We start from the raw sequence: 17,594 nt of genomic DNA, 5'->3' as shown, positions 1-17,594 counted from the left end.
AGAAATTTAGCTGTCTTTGCCTCTGGATGTCTGTCACACCTTCTCCTCTGATCACTCTAAATGACCTTATGGGTCTCTGAGATGAGCAAGGAGTCATCCTGTGAGGACAGGATGTAATGGGGAATATGAATATTCTCTAGTATGAAGAGGGAAGCCCAGTAGAGAAGGAGCTAGGTACCTGGCTGGAAACTTTCGGCAAGGAGAAAATATAGAAAGGAAATGCACAGTGAGGAGTCAGTGCCAAGGACAGCTGGATGGACAGATCTCCCAGCACAGACCCAAGAGCAGGGTGATATGCCACCAGGTACGCCATGCACTGTGTACCAAGCCACAGGTAGCAAAGGCCAGGGACCCCTGATGGGGCCCACTCTCCCTCCCACATGTGACACAAGAGAAGGTGGGAGGGAGCACTTCCAACACCGCCTTCACTCACCCCCTCCTCTCACCAGTCAGCACACTCAGAAGTCTTCACTTACAGAAGACCATTTTGGCAACTGGGAACACTCTCTGGAAGTACGGTGGGTGACTGAGCGCAGGTCCATCAGCCAAGGCTATGTGTGCATATCTGGGTGCATACACCTTAACCTGGGGAAGTGCCCTTGGGGGTCACCTTCCCTCAGTTGGCTGTAATAACGGTGATCTAGAGAAGTGGAAGGCCTAACTCGGCATGCATTAACTTGTTAAAGTTATAAATCCAGACATGTTATAAATACTCTAAGTGAGCACAATAAGCTGTATTTAAGTAACAAGATAGCAGTAGATACAAAAGATAAGCAATGGTGAATCACAGAAGACAGTGACCATCATGCAATGAAGAAGACTATGACACAGTTCAGAAGCACAAAATCTGAAAGGGCGAATAGACTTTTTCTCTCTGCAAGAATGAACATTAACCAAGGAAACTCACTTGCACAAGACGCTGCTTGAGGCTAAGATCATAGCAGGACCTTTAAAAGGTGAATTCATGATCTAATGAAAATATCCACCATGAAAGGACAGTGTTTTTACATTGGTTTCTTTCAGAAATGCATCTTATGTGTTCATGCCACTTGTCTGTATGTACGAACACACAGATGCTCACACTCATCTCTTCCCACTTGTAAATCTCATTGCCCAACTTCAGCTGCATTTTAACAGCTAGAGGGATACTCAAGAATTCGGTAAGGTTTGTGAAAGCCTGTGGCCACGCAGTAGGGAGAGTTCCCACCAACAGAAAAACTGCAGCAGCGTCAAACTCATTCCTAAAACACCAGAACAGCTTCAAGTCATAAATCCATATGGGTTGAAGCTTAGAATGGGCATGAAATACGCCTTTTGACATATGAGATGGGATCCCTGTCTAGACAGAGTGCTGCTCTGACTCTATAGCAATGCCTCTGTACATTTCTTCCAAAGAACTCTGTTTTAGTGGGATTGGCTTTTTATTTTTCCATTTTCACCTTTCTATAGGAGCCATTTCAGTACAGCTGGAAAACTGCTTTCATTTGCACATTTGACCTTTAAGATGTTCACATCAACTACTTCTCCACCTGGCTGCACGCATGGCTTGCTGGAAGCATAGCAGCCCCAGGCACTTGCTTTATCTGGAGAAATGTTCCTGAAAGTATTGTTTCAGTGATTTTATGTCATTCAGGAAGCCCTGATTTTTTCCTTTGCCACAAGGAAAGACAAAATGTCAATGGGAATGTCTAAATTGCACGGCAAGCTCTCTCTTTATTCTGTTAAACAGAATTAACCTATTTTCAGAGATGGCTAGCACAAACTAGTGCTGAAATCAGTACGAATTGTGTATCCTCAGCAGTTCTCAAAACAGGCTTTTGGGGGAGGCTTTAAAACAGGATTTAGGCAAACCAACTCTGGAAACCATATTTGTTCATTTGGACAATGATTTTCAGATGTTGTTCGCTTGCTTTGTTTTCTAAAAGCATGTTACTACTTCTCTGGTTGGGAAAATAAGATTAAAAATCAAAGCCCCTGAAACAAAACCAACAACAGCTTAAATGAGGGAGATTCAGCCTGCAGGCAGTTCCTGGCCCAGCTCTGTCACGCTGCTGCCTCTCCACTCCACACAGCACGGGCTGCACCCCTCTCCTTCTCCCTTTCACCAGGGCAGTACTGATGCTTTGCAGTCAGCTTTTCTACCATCGTAGCCCTTATCTTAACCTCACACAAAGCACCACAACACAAAGCTACCACCTTCAGGTCCCGGAAAACCTCAAGAGTGAGGCAGGCACCAGGCCACACCAGGGGAACATGGAAACAATGGGTGTATTTAGGGGATAAAGTAAAGGAAAGGAGACAAAAATATGAAAAATGTACTATCTGCAATCTGGCTATTCTTCTGTGAAGGAGAAGCATCCCAGAATTTCACATACCACAATTAATCACTTAACAGGTACACAAAAAAATGATTTAAAATGACTTACTGATTTAACTAGCTCCTGTTAAATCTTTCCATATATACCACAATTACACAGAGTGACTAATTTAAAATATCAACTAAAGCAAGGCAGGAATGTAGGAGAGATTAATTATTTGGATCCCTAAGAAATATTACTTATATTTTCCCATAGTGATTTTGACAATTCTGCGGGATGGCTCAGACCAAATTACAACTTGGCCTGCCTTTCAGAGTGTATTCTCTCCCCACATCACTTAGGCAAACACATCACAGTCCAGCTAGGGTTTTTTAAATTATGAGTGTTTTAGCATTGTAGAATTCACCTAATATACAAACAAATCTATAAATCATCTCCTTCCTGAGAAACTGCTTGGCACATTACTGCTGAAGAGTTTTCCCTAAAAGCTTTTGAAACAATCAGAAGCATACAAAATAATGAGAGAGAGAACACGTAAAAACATTTTAGACTGAAATAAAAAAAAGACCATTTCATTTGTAATCCTTCCTAAACTCTTCACCTTTCTAACTTTCTAATGTCCTGTTTTGTGTCTCTCTAAAAACAACAACAAAATCAACAGACATATCCTTATGATCACGATACAGATAAAAACCCTTCCAATGATTTTATGGAATTGATTACAAAGAAACAATTTCTTTGGTGCTTGGTCCATCTAAATAATTTATGTTTTCAAAATATTTGCAAAGAGTTTTTTTCTTACTAATGTATGCAGGAAGTACAGAGCATGTGTTCAGACATACTTGAGTTTGTTAAGATCATCAGTACCAGAAATGAGCAATATATTCACAGGAGATTTATCCTACACTGAAATAATGCACTTAAACATGTGTGATGTGCATCATATTTATATCCTCCTAGAAAGGTATTTCATTGCTAAATGGTCAAAGAAAATGTAAAGGCAGCTGTTTTATGCAATACTTTCCATATTCTCAATAATATACTTAGATTACAGAAAACTGAATTAAAATATATGACAGAAATCTTGGGACTTCTCACATAGTACTTAAAATCATGCTCTAGAGTAGCTAAACTCAGCATTCTCATTTAAAAATAAGGCACATCTTTAAAGTTTTCACTTACTCTGCTAAAGCTGTGGTGTTGAAGGAATTATCCTGAATGCTGAAACAGAAACAAGAAAACATCAGACAAGTCAGCAAAGCAGGCAGGCTCCCTGTATCCTCCTCAGTTGTAAGAACACATGCACAAACATGGCATTGCAAGGCAAGTCTGTGTGTTAGCTCTACATGCACGACTGTACCTTCAGCTGCTCTGCACATGCTCATAATCAAGAAACCATAGGGATTAGCCCTACAACACTCACAAAGCCCATCCAGCAGTGCTTTGAATTAATACGGCAATGCAGGTAGTCCGTGAGGCTCAGAAAGGGATCATATTCTTTTGTAACTGTAACACTGCTGCTAATAAAGTCTTAGGTTTACAAACAAGTATTTGGCATTCTGTCCTTTAAATGCCTGTTCTATGTAATTGGCTCATCAAGCACAACGTTGTTTTTATTACTTAAATAGGGCTGCTCAGCTAAGATCTCTGGATGTTTTTTCTTCTTGTTTGGTGGTCTCTTACATGCTCAGCTCGCGGCCAGACCCCAGGGGAAGCTATGAAAAAATAATCTGGCAGAAAGGACAGTTCAAGTAGCAAAAGGTTATTAAGCAAACCACAAGCAAGAGACAAAACCATTCCTATGAAAGGAATAGGCTGCTGCCCTCCTGCAGCAAAATGTTTCAGACCTGATGTAATATATTCACCAAGGGTCAGCTCAGGACACAGTAAACGGCTGGTTTTGAGGCAGCAGTGGAATTCCCCCTCAAACAACACCTCTCAAAGCCAGTAAATACACTCTTGCATCATTCTGAAATCTTAGAGCAGCAGAAAACAAAAAATCTGTTCTCACTGATACACACCAGAACTGGGATTTTTTTTATTTTTATATTTATTTTTATTTTTTTTGCTTGGTAGGAAGCAGAGAAGGCAGTGCAGACAACGGCATCTTATGAGCACTCCTACTTGTGACAATGGCACCTCACAGACGCCATCAGCAAGCAGAGCAGGGATACAGAGAGGTACAGTGTCCCCCTCCCTGAAGCAGCTCGTGTTGCTGCATGGTGTCGACACATTTCCCAGGTGGCAGCAGCAGGCAGGAGTCACAGACGTGACAATTTCCCTTCTCTCACCAACAGCAGTGGCAGTGCATCTTATCTTCATCTCTTCCCAGCCTTCCTACCTGCTTGCATACACTATTTGCTCTTTTCTTTCCTGTATTTGTATATATATCAATTCATATCACGGCACAAATTATCTGGGGATCAGAATATTACTGTCAGTCTCTAGGGACTTCTGCCATATAAAGAAACGGGTTTTGTGAGAGAAGGGTGAACAGAAAAACTAAGTTTAATAATTAGTATTTATAACTTGACCTAGACGTAGAATTTCAAATTTTCTCCTCCTGTTTCCAGTTATTTGGGTCTGACTGTACAGATCTACATTTATTTTTTTTTCTATTAGCAGGACAGCACCTGAACAAAAGGAATGCTTCTAGCTGTTGTGGCAATCAAAAACCCAATTTGCATGCTAAAAGAAAAAAAAAAAAAAAGTGGAGGGCAACTAAAAAATCTTAAATTATTTTTAATAAATATATTTCAGAATCTGTAAGTGCTTGGCTCTTGATTTTAAATGCTGAGGCTAACTTTGCAGCTAGCATTTCAAGTGTGCAACGGAGGAATCACAGCTTTTTATCACAAAATCAGACTGACAAGCATCACAGCTTGATTAGAGCAGAGCTTAAAGAGACACTAGATTTTTATCCGCACTCTCCTTCCTACACATGCACAATAAGGAAACTGAAAACAATTATTTTATAAACATAACTTCTCCATTTCTAAGTGTAAAGTTAAGGTCAAATTCTCTGCTAATTCACTCCCTGTGCAAACATACTGCAGTGCTTTCCTGTTATTACTAATAACAGAACATGACTGTTTGTAGAATAGGGAGGCTTTGGACAGAAACCAACTTTAAAATGTCATCTCTTACATTGTTTGTATGAACTTCAGTGCTAAACAGCTGTTGCTAAATCTCTTCTAGGTGACCACTTTAAATTTATTTCAGGTCACTAACAAACTTCCATTTGTTTTAAAGTTGGTGCTTGACCAGTGTTATGGGATAGTCTCTTTTTGCAAGGCTATTGAATCATCTGGGGGAAAAACAAACAAACAAACAAGATTTCACATAAAACAGAGTAACATCAATAAATAAAGAAAATAAAAGCCGGCTAAAACAAGGATCCTGTTTCAGAGCTAGTCTTCCAACCAGACAGATGAAGCCATCCTACTCCTGGGGGAGCCCAAGGGAGCAATTATTGCAGACTCACAATAACTTCACCTCTTTTCTTTTACTCCCAGAAGGAAGGAATTTCTCTTTAAGGGGAAAAGCTTATTTCACCAGTCATGTTGGCGTGGCCCTATTGGCAAACCCCGCTTCCTTTCATGTGCTTGCCATCCATGTGCTCTGGGCAAGACCAGAACAGGACGAGTCAGGTGCAGCAAAGCCAAAGATGCTCAAACCTGCATCTTTTTTGCCTCTAAGCTCCAAGCACAACCTCCTCATTTTCAGTAATGAAGTTAAAGTCAATCAGGCTTGAAATGCTATAAAACATCACTCTTCAACGTACTGAAATTTGCAGTGCCTGGTATATTTTGACACCACTTTCACATGATGTGCCAGGTCTCTCATCATCCTGATGAAAATAATGTTACACCCGTAAGTGGAGTAAGCATTGGACTATGCCACTGAAGAGCAAGTATACTTTTAAGGACCTTATATTTTGAAGTCATTAAAATACATCTTTTTATTCTCAAAATAAAGGATTTTAAATCAGTTTTTCCTTTTTTATGTCTAGTGGTTTAAAGGATTCATATTTTTCCAATATCCTAACTATGGAAAGAAAATTTCTTCTTTAAAAGCTTCCTATTTTATATCCAGTTTTGTTTTCACCCTCTTTTGCCAAAAGTTGATCAAGCCAACATAATTATCGCGTGCCAGCTCTCAGCTGACAATAAATATAGAGGACTCCAAAGCAAACATCTACCTATATTCTGGAAATACCGGGATTCAGAAATATGTTGCTGTTCACTTCTTAAAATTTGAGTAAAATCTTGTCTTTTTATAGTTGACAAATAGATTGGCATAGAAATTTCATTATTTATTTGGTTTGTATCATCAAAAGAACTACTGCTAGCTCAGGAGGAAGGCTGAGATGGGAATCAGCCTCTAGCTCAGTTTTGCATGTAACAAAGACACATGCACATGGTACATTCATAAACTCAGAACAACATTAGTTGGCACTATAAACGTGTATCAGCCAGTGAATGCTATACAAAGACAGTATGGTCTATTTGCAGAAGACTTCAAAAGAAGAGAGAGGTAGTGAGACAATTCATATGTGATCATAGAGGCAGAGGCCAGACTGTAATTTATGTGCAAGTAGTAGTTCTGGCTTCAGGAATACAGAAGAAAGCCCAGTGATCAAGATCAAAAGGCCAGGCCAAAAGGAGGAATAGTAAAACCTGCCGAGCTGCAGTTGTCTAAATGGTCACCCACCTGCAGACTTCCTGGCAGTCTGGTTTCACCAAACAACAGAACCTTAGCCACAATTTCCAGACTTCGCTCATCTGAGTAAATGACTGTATTCTCCTAAGGGGATTTCTGACTCAAGTAAACGACAAGGCTTTTCAATTTTAATCACAGAATAATGAAGAATTTGTATTGGGAAATAACCTGCATGTTTAGAGGGAGAATTACTTATTTGCAAAGAACTCTTAACTCTCAAAGGTTTTGGTAAAGTTAGAATTTGTGCATTTAATATCTACTATCTGCTAATGACAAGTTCAATGCAATCCTACAGGGTATGATTAACATTTATTGTAAGATTGTGTTCTTTACTATTACTTGTTATTCCACAGAGTCCAAAGTGCTTGTGCTGAAACGGCTGCATCAAAGGCAATTACATTTTGCACTATGGTTAGGCCATACGAGGGAGCTGCACTAGACGCTATGGAGGGACACGAGAGACGCGGTATGACATGCTGTGCATGATGAGGAGGCCAAGGCGGCTCCCTCCTGTCTGGGAAGATGTTACTCATATTCCACTACCCAAATAAAGGGAAAGTTGAAATGAGCTCTCCCCTGCTGCCTCTCTGGGTTAAGTCAAGTCATCCCTGCCAGAACCAGCTGAGCTCAGAGACTCATAAAAATATTGAGCAAATTTGTTTGCCTTGGAGTATGTGTGCTCCTGCCAAGTAGCAATACCCTGAAGTGCTCCAACAGTCCATCATCTCCCTCTCATATTGTACCAACACAGAGATACATACTCAGTCTTACCTGTGCACACACACACTACATATGCTTTCATGGACAAAATACATTCACACTCACCAAACAGCAGATTAAATATGTTTGCTTGTCAGGTCATGCTGCTGCTTCTGAGGTCACAGTTATGACAGAACACTTTCATTTTACGCAGACAAAAAACTGATGGACTCTGCAGGCACTCATCTCTACCTTCAGCATGTCTGTTCTCTTCCAACACACAGGATTTTTTATGGGATAAGAGCAGGGATCATTCTGCAGGAAATGTTAGCACTGTGGATCATTCCAGTGCTCTGCCCTTTCTCCAAGAGGGATCCTGCAGGATATTTTGGCTACTCTTCAATCAGTAAGGCATAAACCAAGGAACTGCCGTGTGAGAGAGAAGCCATATGCTTCTTTCCTGTAGTGATAAATACTGAACGCTACATTCAAGCAGCTGAAAATATTCATGCATTCACTGACTTGCTTGCTTGACACGCTGTCTGCCTTTTTATGGGTGACATTCTCAGAGACAACAGAAAAAAATCTTAAGACAAATTAAACTAAAATACAGCAATTATATATAGGAGCCGGTTTGTGAGCACTCAGTCCAGTTTCTCTATCTTTGATTCTCCCAGTGACCTAATTAGCACATCATTTGAGTTAACGGACCTGGGGGAAAAAGCATTCAGCTGATCTTGCTGTATGTCTTAAAACGCATAGACATGCTCACACACGAAGAGACTTGAGTGGAGTGTAGGTGCAGACAGTTGTTGTCATCCATTCCAGGGCAATTCTATAAAGCATATCTATGTTGGATTGGATAAAGTTTTGTGTAACTGCACATACTTTCAGGGTTATATTTTCTGAAGATAAGTTAGTGAGAAATTAAACTGCACATACGTCCTTGCTCAAGCCTTCTAAGCAGTGGGCCCGTAAGTCCCATACACACTCCGAAGTACATCCAAGTTTGTACTGGGAGAGGTATGTCTACCCTGTAGTTCAAAATGCACTGCCCCACACCAGTCAAATCCCTAGCCTTTCAAAGGGAAAAAGATCCTGGAAATGCACAATTTTATGCAGACTGGAAATTCTGATTTGTGAACCACTTCATTCCCATCGCTTAGGTTACATTTCTGTTGCTCAGGTGCATACACCTGCTGTGCTACTGGTGCCCTGGTTAGTTAGCATAAGCAAACTTCATATGGGTCTGCAGACTTGAGTAAGCGTGCTAAGTTATTTTGTTTTGGAAATACAGATTTGCACCTCAAAGCCTGTTATTAAAGAACAAGCTGCTTTATGAAGTCCAGTCATCTCTGCTGAAAATTGTCATGCAGAGATGCCCAAGTATCATTATCCAGCATGCACTAGGCTGCCTGACAAACTCAATTGTACCAGTCAAACTGGTGCTGGTGTCTGAGCCATTACAGACACTAACACTTGCTTGACTGCAGTCATCCACTGCAGGTAATCTGGTATTGCCACAGAGTTTGTCTTCTGAGCATCCCAGACTGATTACTTTAGAGACCTAGAAAACTTTGGAAAACATTTATAGTATTACTATTACAGAGAGTATGAACATCAAAATTAAGGAAAGTTCCATAGTTTATATTATTTCATCTGTTCACGTACAACAGCCTTACACAACACCAAAGAGGCCTAGTCAGGAATAGAAAATAGTTCTGGAAATCAGTCTCAAAATTCAAGAACGTCCTTTTCTTTCTAAGAGTACAAATCTTGCTGAACAATTTGAATGTTATCACACAGGTAGAGGCCAGACTGTAATTCATGTGCAAGAAAGCAAAACTAAAGTTATTGTGCATAGTGGTCCTAGCATTTTCCAATACAGAATTAAATGGAAAGGTGAACTTGAGCTCAACCATATTTTCAAAAAGTGGAGCATTTGAAAGTAAATGGAATAGCAAGCAAACTGCTGCTCATACCTTCAAAAAACATTAACGCCATTTTCTGCTAGGTCTTTGCATCTGTAGATGCATGGAGCCACCCAGTCAGTTTGGTTCAAGTTAAGCTCAGACACGACAAAAATATGCAAGGTATGTATGAGGTGCCCTCACAACTCTTTTCTGTTTTTTCAGGGGATGACAGTGGCCATTTAGAACAAGGCTGACTATGTTGGGCAATCTACTTTTTTCCTGAAAGGAAAAAATAAGCAAGAAAGTATGCACATGCTTTTACTCAGAGTTCTTCCTCATTTACTTGTGAGGTGCTTTGCAAACCACTAACTCCCAACTAACTAACACAGTAGTAACACTTCACCTTGCTTCACCTGCAGCTTTATCCTTCCAAAAGCATGTGAGCCAGAACGATAGAAAATGAAATCAGTGTAGAAGTCATGTAAGAATATTAACTTAAAACAAACACTGCTTGACGTCAGAGCTTGTTCTCAGTGACATATAGGTAAAACCTCTTAAATTAGCATTATCAAAGAGCTCCATGATCATTAATAACATGTTTTCAAGAAACACTTGGCCTTCTCCCCCAGCATGCATTATGCACTGCATGACAACTGCTGACTAGTCCTGGCGCTGTCTGAGGGACAGTTCGGATAACATTAAAATCAGACTCACACTCAGTCCTCTCTAAGCCCCTTTCACATTTACAAAACATGAGTGTGTGCACTTCTACCACTTGGTTACAAGGAAACACCAACAGGTGGCTCTCCGAGGGCCAGGCAGGTGGTCCACACAGAGCCATGCTGGTTTACACCACATGAGGATGCTGCACAAGTACTTATAGCCCAGCAAATCCGTTTGATACAATGTGCCTCATCAATTGGTGTAATACTAATATTTACATGTCCTTTTCTAAACTCACTACACATACTGTGTAAATCTAAAAGCAAGATATATCCAACTTCTCACAGGCACCTTTGGAGCCACCCTCCTCCCTCTGTCTAGCTGTCAATTCCGCAAAATATTTCTTCCCCATCTTACCTCTTATGGAGAGGAAAAGCTATTCATGTGGCTAGGAATTTTGGGCAGGGAGAAAAGACAGAAGAGAGAATAATGTGGCTGGCAAAAGGAAAGAAACTGATATTGGAGGTAATAAAAGGACAGCGTGAAAGAAACAGCACATACAAAACAAGCAACATGAGCAAAGAATCACAACATAAAATGCACTTGTGATAGGCAGATGGGGGAGATCCCTTCCTTTACTTATGGGCATTAGCTCATCTAGTTTTGTAGCTCCAGTTGCTCATTCTCATTTCCATTATGAAAAATGCATGGTAGTGAATCCCACCTTTTTTTTTTTTTCCAAGTTGTTTTTCTGATTTTCTATTCACTCTAATGTATAGTCTATGACATTTGAAAGCTGTTGATTCAGACCATTGACTTTCTCAATATCATGATCCACTGACATCAGAAAAATCTCATCAGTTAAGGCATATTCGTCTGCACTTGTATTTCACCAAAAAGCTGTGAATAAGCCAGTCAACATTAGCAGTCACAGTCAGTGGTCAACTCTTGCTCAGCTTCTACCTAGCTGTTTTAATTTCTTCTCATAACAAGTAGTCCTCTTTTATTCAGCTTCTATTTCTGTCCAGGCTCCCAATCTATGCTGGTATCCTACCACCTACTATTTTAATTTCCCTAAAAGATGATGCATCACTCCTCAGCACTGATAAAAGTTTGCTTTTCAAAAGTTTCAGGAAGTGTTTTAATTTGTGTTTAACTCAACATTGCCCCCTTCCCCCATTAAGCACATATATATCTTAGGTTAAGGGAAAGACAGAGAAAATTCTATTTTACCTGAACGTACATTCTCAGCAGATTATGTCTTTCAACTGGTGGGACCAGACAGCACTTCACAGAAATTAGACGATATAATCCTGTTACATAATATTCAGCTTTGTGGCATAAAACCAGAACCCTACAGAAAATGTAAATAAAAGGCACAGAGATGTCTTATACATATGTGCAAATTTACCTTCTTATTACTTTTTTTCTTTTGCATGATGGCTGTTTGGGGAAAAGATAAACCTGTTGCAGGCACTGAAACATAGGAAACAGGACCTAATTTCACTACAAAACTGAGAAAATATCTACATAACCACATGCCGTCTGCACTCTGCTTTTTATCCTCCTTCCGCACCGCGTATTGCTTAAGAGTGCGTGCGAGCTGGCTTGGCTCCCTTGCCATGCAAGAAGTAAGAAGTATCCTGAGTTAGTAGTGAGCTCAAGCATGTCTGCAGACGTGCCCTGTGCAAAGAGCCTCTGGTATATCTCCATTTCCCAGGTAGCAGACTTTCCTGCTCTCTTACCAAGACATGAATTTTGATGCAGCTGGTCCACAGGTGATCTGTCACCCTGGGCACCCCTCAACGGTCCTTACAATAGCCCACGATTTCCAATCCTGAGGGCAGGTCCTCTTCCAAAGACCAAGACAAATCTTAACTAGACTCTGCAGGAGCCACCTTTTCGTTCTGACTTAGACTACCTCACAGAGGTCTCCAGAATTAGTTCAGTGGACTGATGTAACCACACAGTGTGTACACCAGTCAGTCCTTTGGTTATAAAATACATCCCTCGTGCTCTTTTTCAGTTGGTTATTTGTTTTAACATGTTCCCATCCAAGGTTAGCAACAGCTTTTAAGGCTCAGAAAGAACTTGCAAATTAGATTTTTTTATGGAGTGACTTTGCACAGCTTTACAACTGATGACACTGAACAAATGACCCTTTCTCATACAAAGTTAGCCTCTATGAAAACTATTTGTGACTCAAGTATTTCCTGTAAAGATCTGCAGAAATTAAGCAGAAGCATATGGGAAAGATATTTGTACCAACAGCAGCTTTACTATTTTTGCTATCAATTGCAACAGTTTTGTTACAAAACGACAGTGAAAATTGCTTTTCTCTTTGGAGGCATTTGAATTCTTTGTTGTAAAGCACATTGAGTGCTCTTCATGACATCATCACATTTTCTAACTCAAATTGTTTGTCCCCAGAGCTCTTTGATAAATTAGAGAAAATTGCTTTTGGTTTTAGGTTATTCAGCAGAGAATCAAAAATAAGAAAGATGTTTTTGTTCTAATTTTAGTAATATTTTTCATCTACCAACCATGCAGCACCAATTATCAAGACACCAGTCATGGAAGAAAACCTTATTTCTAGGTGAGCTATCCATTTAGGAGAGAATTAGACACTTCAGAAAAATTCCCAGAAACAGAACCAATGGAAAAAAAATCCTTGAAACCTCATCTGTAAGATCCATTTTCTTTCTGTAATGATTGCATGGAAACATAGTCTTGTCTTTATATTAACAAAAGTGCTGACAGTACTTTTTTAAAAAAACAGCAATGAATATTTCAGTCTAAATGTAGGCATATTCACGAATATTCAAAGCTACAGTAACTCCCCTCTCTTTATGATGCTTGGAGAACTACAGCCTACACTTTTTATCCCAAATCCAGTTTCCCAAACCCACATTTAAGCACCTACACAGTTTCAGACTAATTTTAGGTAGCCACCAAGCTGAAAACATTTGGCCAATACATATTATGCTAATTTTATTTCTAGAATGATGGTTGTAAGGGCTCTGTGATTATGCCTAACACTACAGCTGTGTTGATGCACGTTCACTACAAATATAGAAATTAAAAAAAAAAAAAAAATCCAAACCCAGCTTCAACAGTTATTAAGCCATCAACTGTGTTACCATCTCAGCACATATTTTTCTCCCCCCTTCACATTTGTTTGAACTGTTCTCCACAGACCATCTCCAGCCTGTATAACTATCCCAAAGCTCCCACCTCAGCTGCCATGGGTGGCTTACAGGCTCATGTAAGCCAAGATAACTATTAACATCTCAAATTAACCCCCACAGAAATGGTGCAAATCTCAGAATAATGGTGAGGTCCCTTACTTGCTCATCTCTCTCTTCAACCTGACACTTTGCAAATACTTCATTGCTTGTTTTATGCAGCCAGCGACTTAGTGGTTGAAAGAATGAGCCAAACAATGACACTGTAAACTGACCAATGTAAAAATGTATTCAGATAGGGAGGGCATCACACAGAGTAGGGAAAAAACATTCTCCAAAGCAGTAATATTTCTTAATACAGCATTACTCATAGCTATGTGGGGAAATAGGAAAACCAGATAATCTATAGCTAGAAAAAACTGAGCATGACTCAATTTAAGTGACTCATGGTTGTGACTAACCTGTTTAATAGCTCTCTTTTTAAAAGTCAGCCTTTAAATCATTTCTGCGTGTTTGTTCTCAATTGCCTTGCATTCCATAATCTTGAAATGATTACCAAAGCAGAATCACGGTGTAAATCTAAGCAAATAAATGGAGCTTGAAGTTTTAAATAAAACATGTAGAAAGTTAGCATTAGGAAAGTTTTTGTTGTTGTTGTTTTTTCCTAGAATCTAGCAGAATTTAAAAGAAATAAAAAAGACTTATTTCTTAGTCAAGCATAAGGCAAATACAACTGAACACCATACCAGAGGGATGCAGGGTTGAGTCATCCTGCTATCAGGTGCCTGCACCCTGCCTACAGGTGCTCTACAACTCCCTGCTCAACCACATTATAGTTTTGTGCAGATAATTTCAAGCAGGATAAAAAATTAGCTGAGTCCCCTCTCAGAAACAAATGCAGCTACGGTCAGGAACAGCTACGCTTCTAGGGACAGCTTGAGGAACAGCCATCTTCTGGCAAAAAGCATTTTGCATTTTTAAAGCATTAGGGATGTTAAATCTATAAAAGAAAGGAAAGTTTAGCATTCATTCATTATTAGCCCACTCTCTTCAGTACAGGGTAAACATTCCTCCTCATACACCATTAAAATGAATTCTCAGTATTTAAAAAGTTCATAAAACCGTAACTACTCTTCACATCTGAGATGTACAGTAGGCAAATTAATTTATTACTAGTTCATTTTTACAAATAGTTGTGGGGCAAAGTCAAATAGCAAAAAGGCAGAAGAAAAGGAACCAAATGAAACCTCTTCTCCCAGAGCATGACCAGAATAAACTTTTTAATTTCAATTCTTACCACAAAGTGTCCTGTCACCCAAATGTCCTGTCACCCAATGCAGCCAGCACTAACTTTTCAGTTCATCAGCTGAAATCAGCTAAAGAGATTTACCAAAACTGCCCATTATATGGTGCTGTAATTCATCTGCATTTCTGCTCTGGCACTAGGTGAATATATAGAGGTCCAATGTTTCAAAATTACACTTACATCTAAAACTACACATATAATAAATCATCCATGTAACATTTCCCAAGAGTATCTAAGCAGGTTTATCTGACATTGCCACTAATGGAAAAGAGGATTAATGGGCTTTATTATTATTTACTGCTCTCTCCTTGACTGTATAAAATCCGGTTGCTTCAACCAGGTTGTTGCCAAAGGCCTTGATATGAAATACCTACTTACAGCCTTAGGTGGGGAAGTGAGAGAAAGACGACAAAAGGTTTGTGCTGTCACTTGCGGGCTTAGGCAGTAACCAAGGATATACTTAATTTAATCCATACTGTAGGAAGCATTTGACTGATTAACAGCTGAGGCAGTCTAGTCAAGCATCTCTCTGCTCTCTGGGAGAAAGTTTCCAGGTCATTACTCAGAAAAATATTTACTTATTTGTGCCGATGAACTCCTGAGTTACCTAGCTATCCTCAGCATCCTTGCTTCCCTGCTTGTGCACTGCATGCTTTACAAAAAATAATGAAATGCTTCTTACTCAAGTCTGAGAACTTGATTGCAATTAATGCATCAGGTATTGTGAGAAATCATACATTAAAAGGTTAAGGAGTTTTATCTTATGCATCAAAACTGCAGAGGCTCTGCAAATATGTATGCCAATGCACTTACCCAAATACCTTTTAGCTCACAGCAAAATAAGACTATGAAGCATTTCCTCAGTTATTTTAGGAGGTGGTCATTTCATTTTCTGGGAAGAATTACATTATGCAAAATATATATTATGCAACTCTACATTTCATTAATATTTTGTTTGTTGGCAGAAGCCTGTTCCAAATTTCACAGTCCATTAAGAATGTAGGGAATGATGCCCATGAAAAGGGTGAGTCACAACACTGCTGCCACTCAAAATGAATAATCATCAACTTTTTTACATAATGTTCTCTGATCTGTGCAAAAATAACTTCCCTATTTAATAGGATAACTGAGAAAGTGTAAAACCAGAAGCACTGGAAGCATGTGCCTCAAATTTAGTCTAGAAAAATTGTGACATTGTCCCGTATTGATTATATTGATGAACAGTAGTCTTTACTTTGTTGGCCTTTTTTTTTTTTTTTTGTTTATTTGTTTGTTTGTTGGCATAAATGTAACATCATGTAACTGATTATACCAGTGGTAAATACATAAACGTCATCATCTGCTTAACTCAAAGGTCAATAGTAAGCTGCACTGTTACCTCTTTACAGCCCTATGAAAACAGGGCTCAGGTATCTTAAAAATTGTTACACTTGCTACCTGATGGTTTAAACTAAAAATTTTAAGGAACAAATCTCAAAACTTCACATGTATAAGACCTCCAGTTCCTCCCCATGAGCAAAAAGGAGACGAGTAACAAGTCTGCATGTAACTTGAGACCATTTCCATCATTTAAAAGTGTCATTATAGCACTGATGTAGAGAGCACAATCCATGTCTGCGTGCAGAACTGCCATCTAAGCCCTGGAACATCCTAGGAATCTTAAGAATCACATAGTCCCCACAAGTCAAACCATCAGTTAGCCATCTGTGTTTCTATGTATGTTTCCACAGTATGCAGTTTTCAGAATAATTTTTGCTACAGCTGAGATCAACATGACACTTTCCTCAGCAGGAAGAAGTCACCCAGTTGTAAGATTAAAAACAACCACACAATTCCAGGAATCTGAAAGCCTGTCATTAATCTAGTAAGGCATTCTTGTAAATGTTTCAGATGCAGACACAGCCATGATCTACATAACATACCTTCCTACTAGCATTCACACAAATGTAAATTAGAAATATATCAGCACTATTTGAAAGGAGCTTCATATTATTTACTTTGAAACATGGCTTTAACACAACTTTGCTAAATCCTTAGTCTGAATATGAGTTTGGATATAGCTTTCCAATGGCTACCCAAAATAAGATGAAAACTGAAAAAGATTTGGAGCTGTACACAAAGAGATAAAGTATTATTGCTTTCTTAAAAGTCAGTCTAACAGAAGTCCGAAGTTTCTGATTGCCAAGCTAGCATTTTAAAGATGAGTATACCTTGCAAGAATATAAACAACAACAAAAATAAATGGAATTCAGTAGCATGAAAAACTTCTTTTTTATCTCAGGATTACAATATTCTCACAGGTGAGTATCAGTTCTCATTTGCTAGGATTAGCTGAAGTCTGCCGCACTGCGAAGTTTCATAAAGATGGTCTGTTGCCTTTCTAGTGACCAGTTTTTAGGACTCAATTCGCAACTCAGCATTATCAAATTCCAATCTGTCACGTGAACCATGTCTTAAGGCAAGCTTTTAATTTACATAAAATAAATTACATATAAGCTAATTGGTTATGTGCTGGCTATCAAACTTGAAGAGAACATGAATTCTGTTTTCATGCAATTGTCCATTCTTTCCCCGATTGCTTAGCTACTCCCCCCCATCACTATCCCAGCAAAATCTCCAGTTGGAACTTCCTGCTTTCTCACCACTGCCTCTTTAGAAGCGTTTGTTTGTTTGTTTTTAATGCCCTGGGACAACTTCAATCATTTCCCTTCTTTGCCTCGCACACTCCCTCCTGGGGCTGCTCTTGCAAGTTTGCTCTCTGCAGCACCACTGCCCTAGGCTTTGCTGT

General features: G+C 39.3%; 1 protein-coding gene across 13 annotated transcripts in view; it reads right to left on the bottom strand.

The window, feature by feature from the left end:
* The window catches only part of FAM13C (family with sequence similarity 13 member C), a 129,386-nt gene that overhangs the window by 47,967 nt on the left and 63,825 nt on the right, over positions 1–17,594 (bottom strand). For 12 of the 13 annotated variants that reach the window (XM_035330050.1, XM_035330053.1, XM_035330058.1 and 9 more), the window contains one exon: positions 3,501–3,539. The exons of the other annotated variant lie outside the window; for it this stretch is intronic. In XM_035330050.1, coding sequence (XP_035185941.1) covers positions 3,501–3,539 — 39 coding nt within the window. The remainder of the gene's footprint in view (positions 1–3,500; positions 3,540–17,594) is intronic. 13 annotated transcript variants of the gene reach the window in all.

Source organism: Oxyura jamaicensis, chromosome 6 (genome assembly GCF_011077185.1).
Source record: "Oxyura jamaicensis isolate SHBP4307 breed ruddy duck chromosome 6, BPBGC_Ojam_1.0, whole genome shotgun sequence".
In the NCBI taxonomy this organism is placed as follows: domain Eukaryota; kingdom Metazoa; phylum Chordata; class Aves; order Anseriformes; family Anatidae; genus Oxyura; species Oxyura jamaicensis.
Note: the sequence above shows the minus strand (reverse complement) of the source record. Positions and strands in the feature narration are given on the sequence as shown.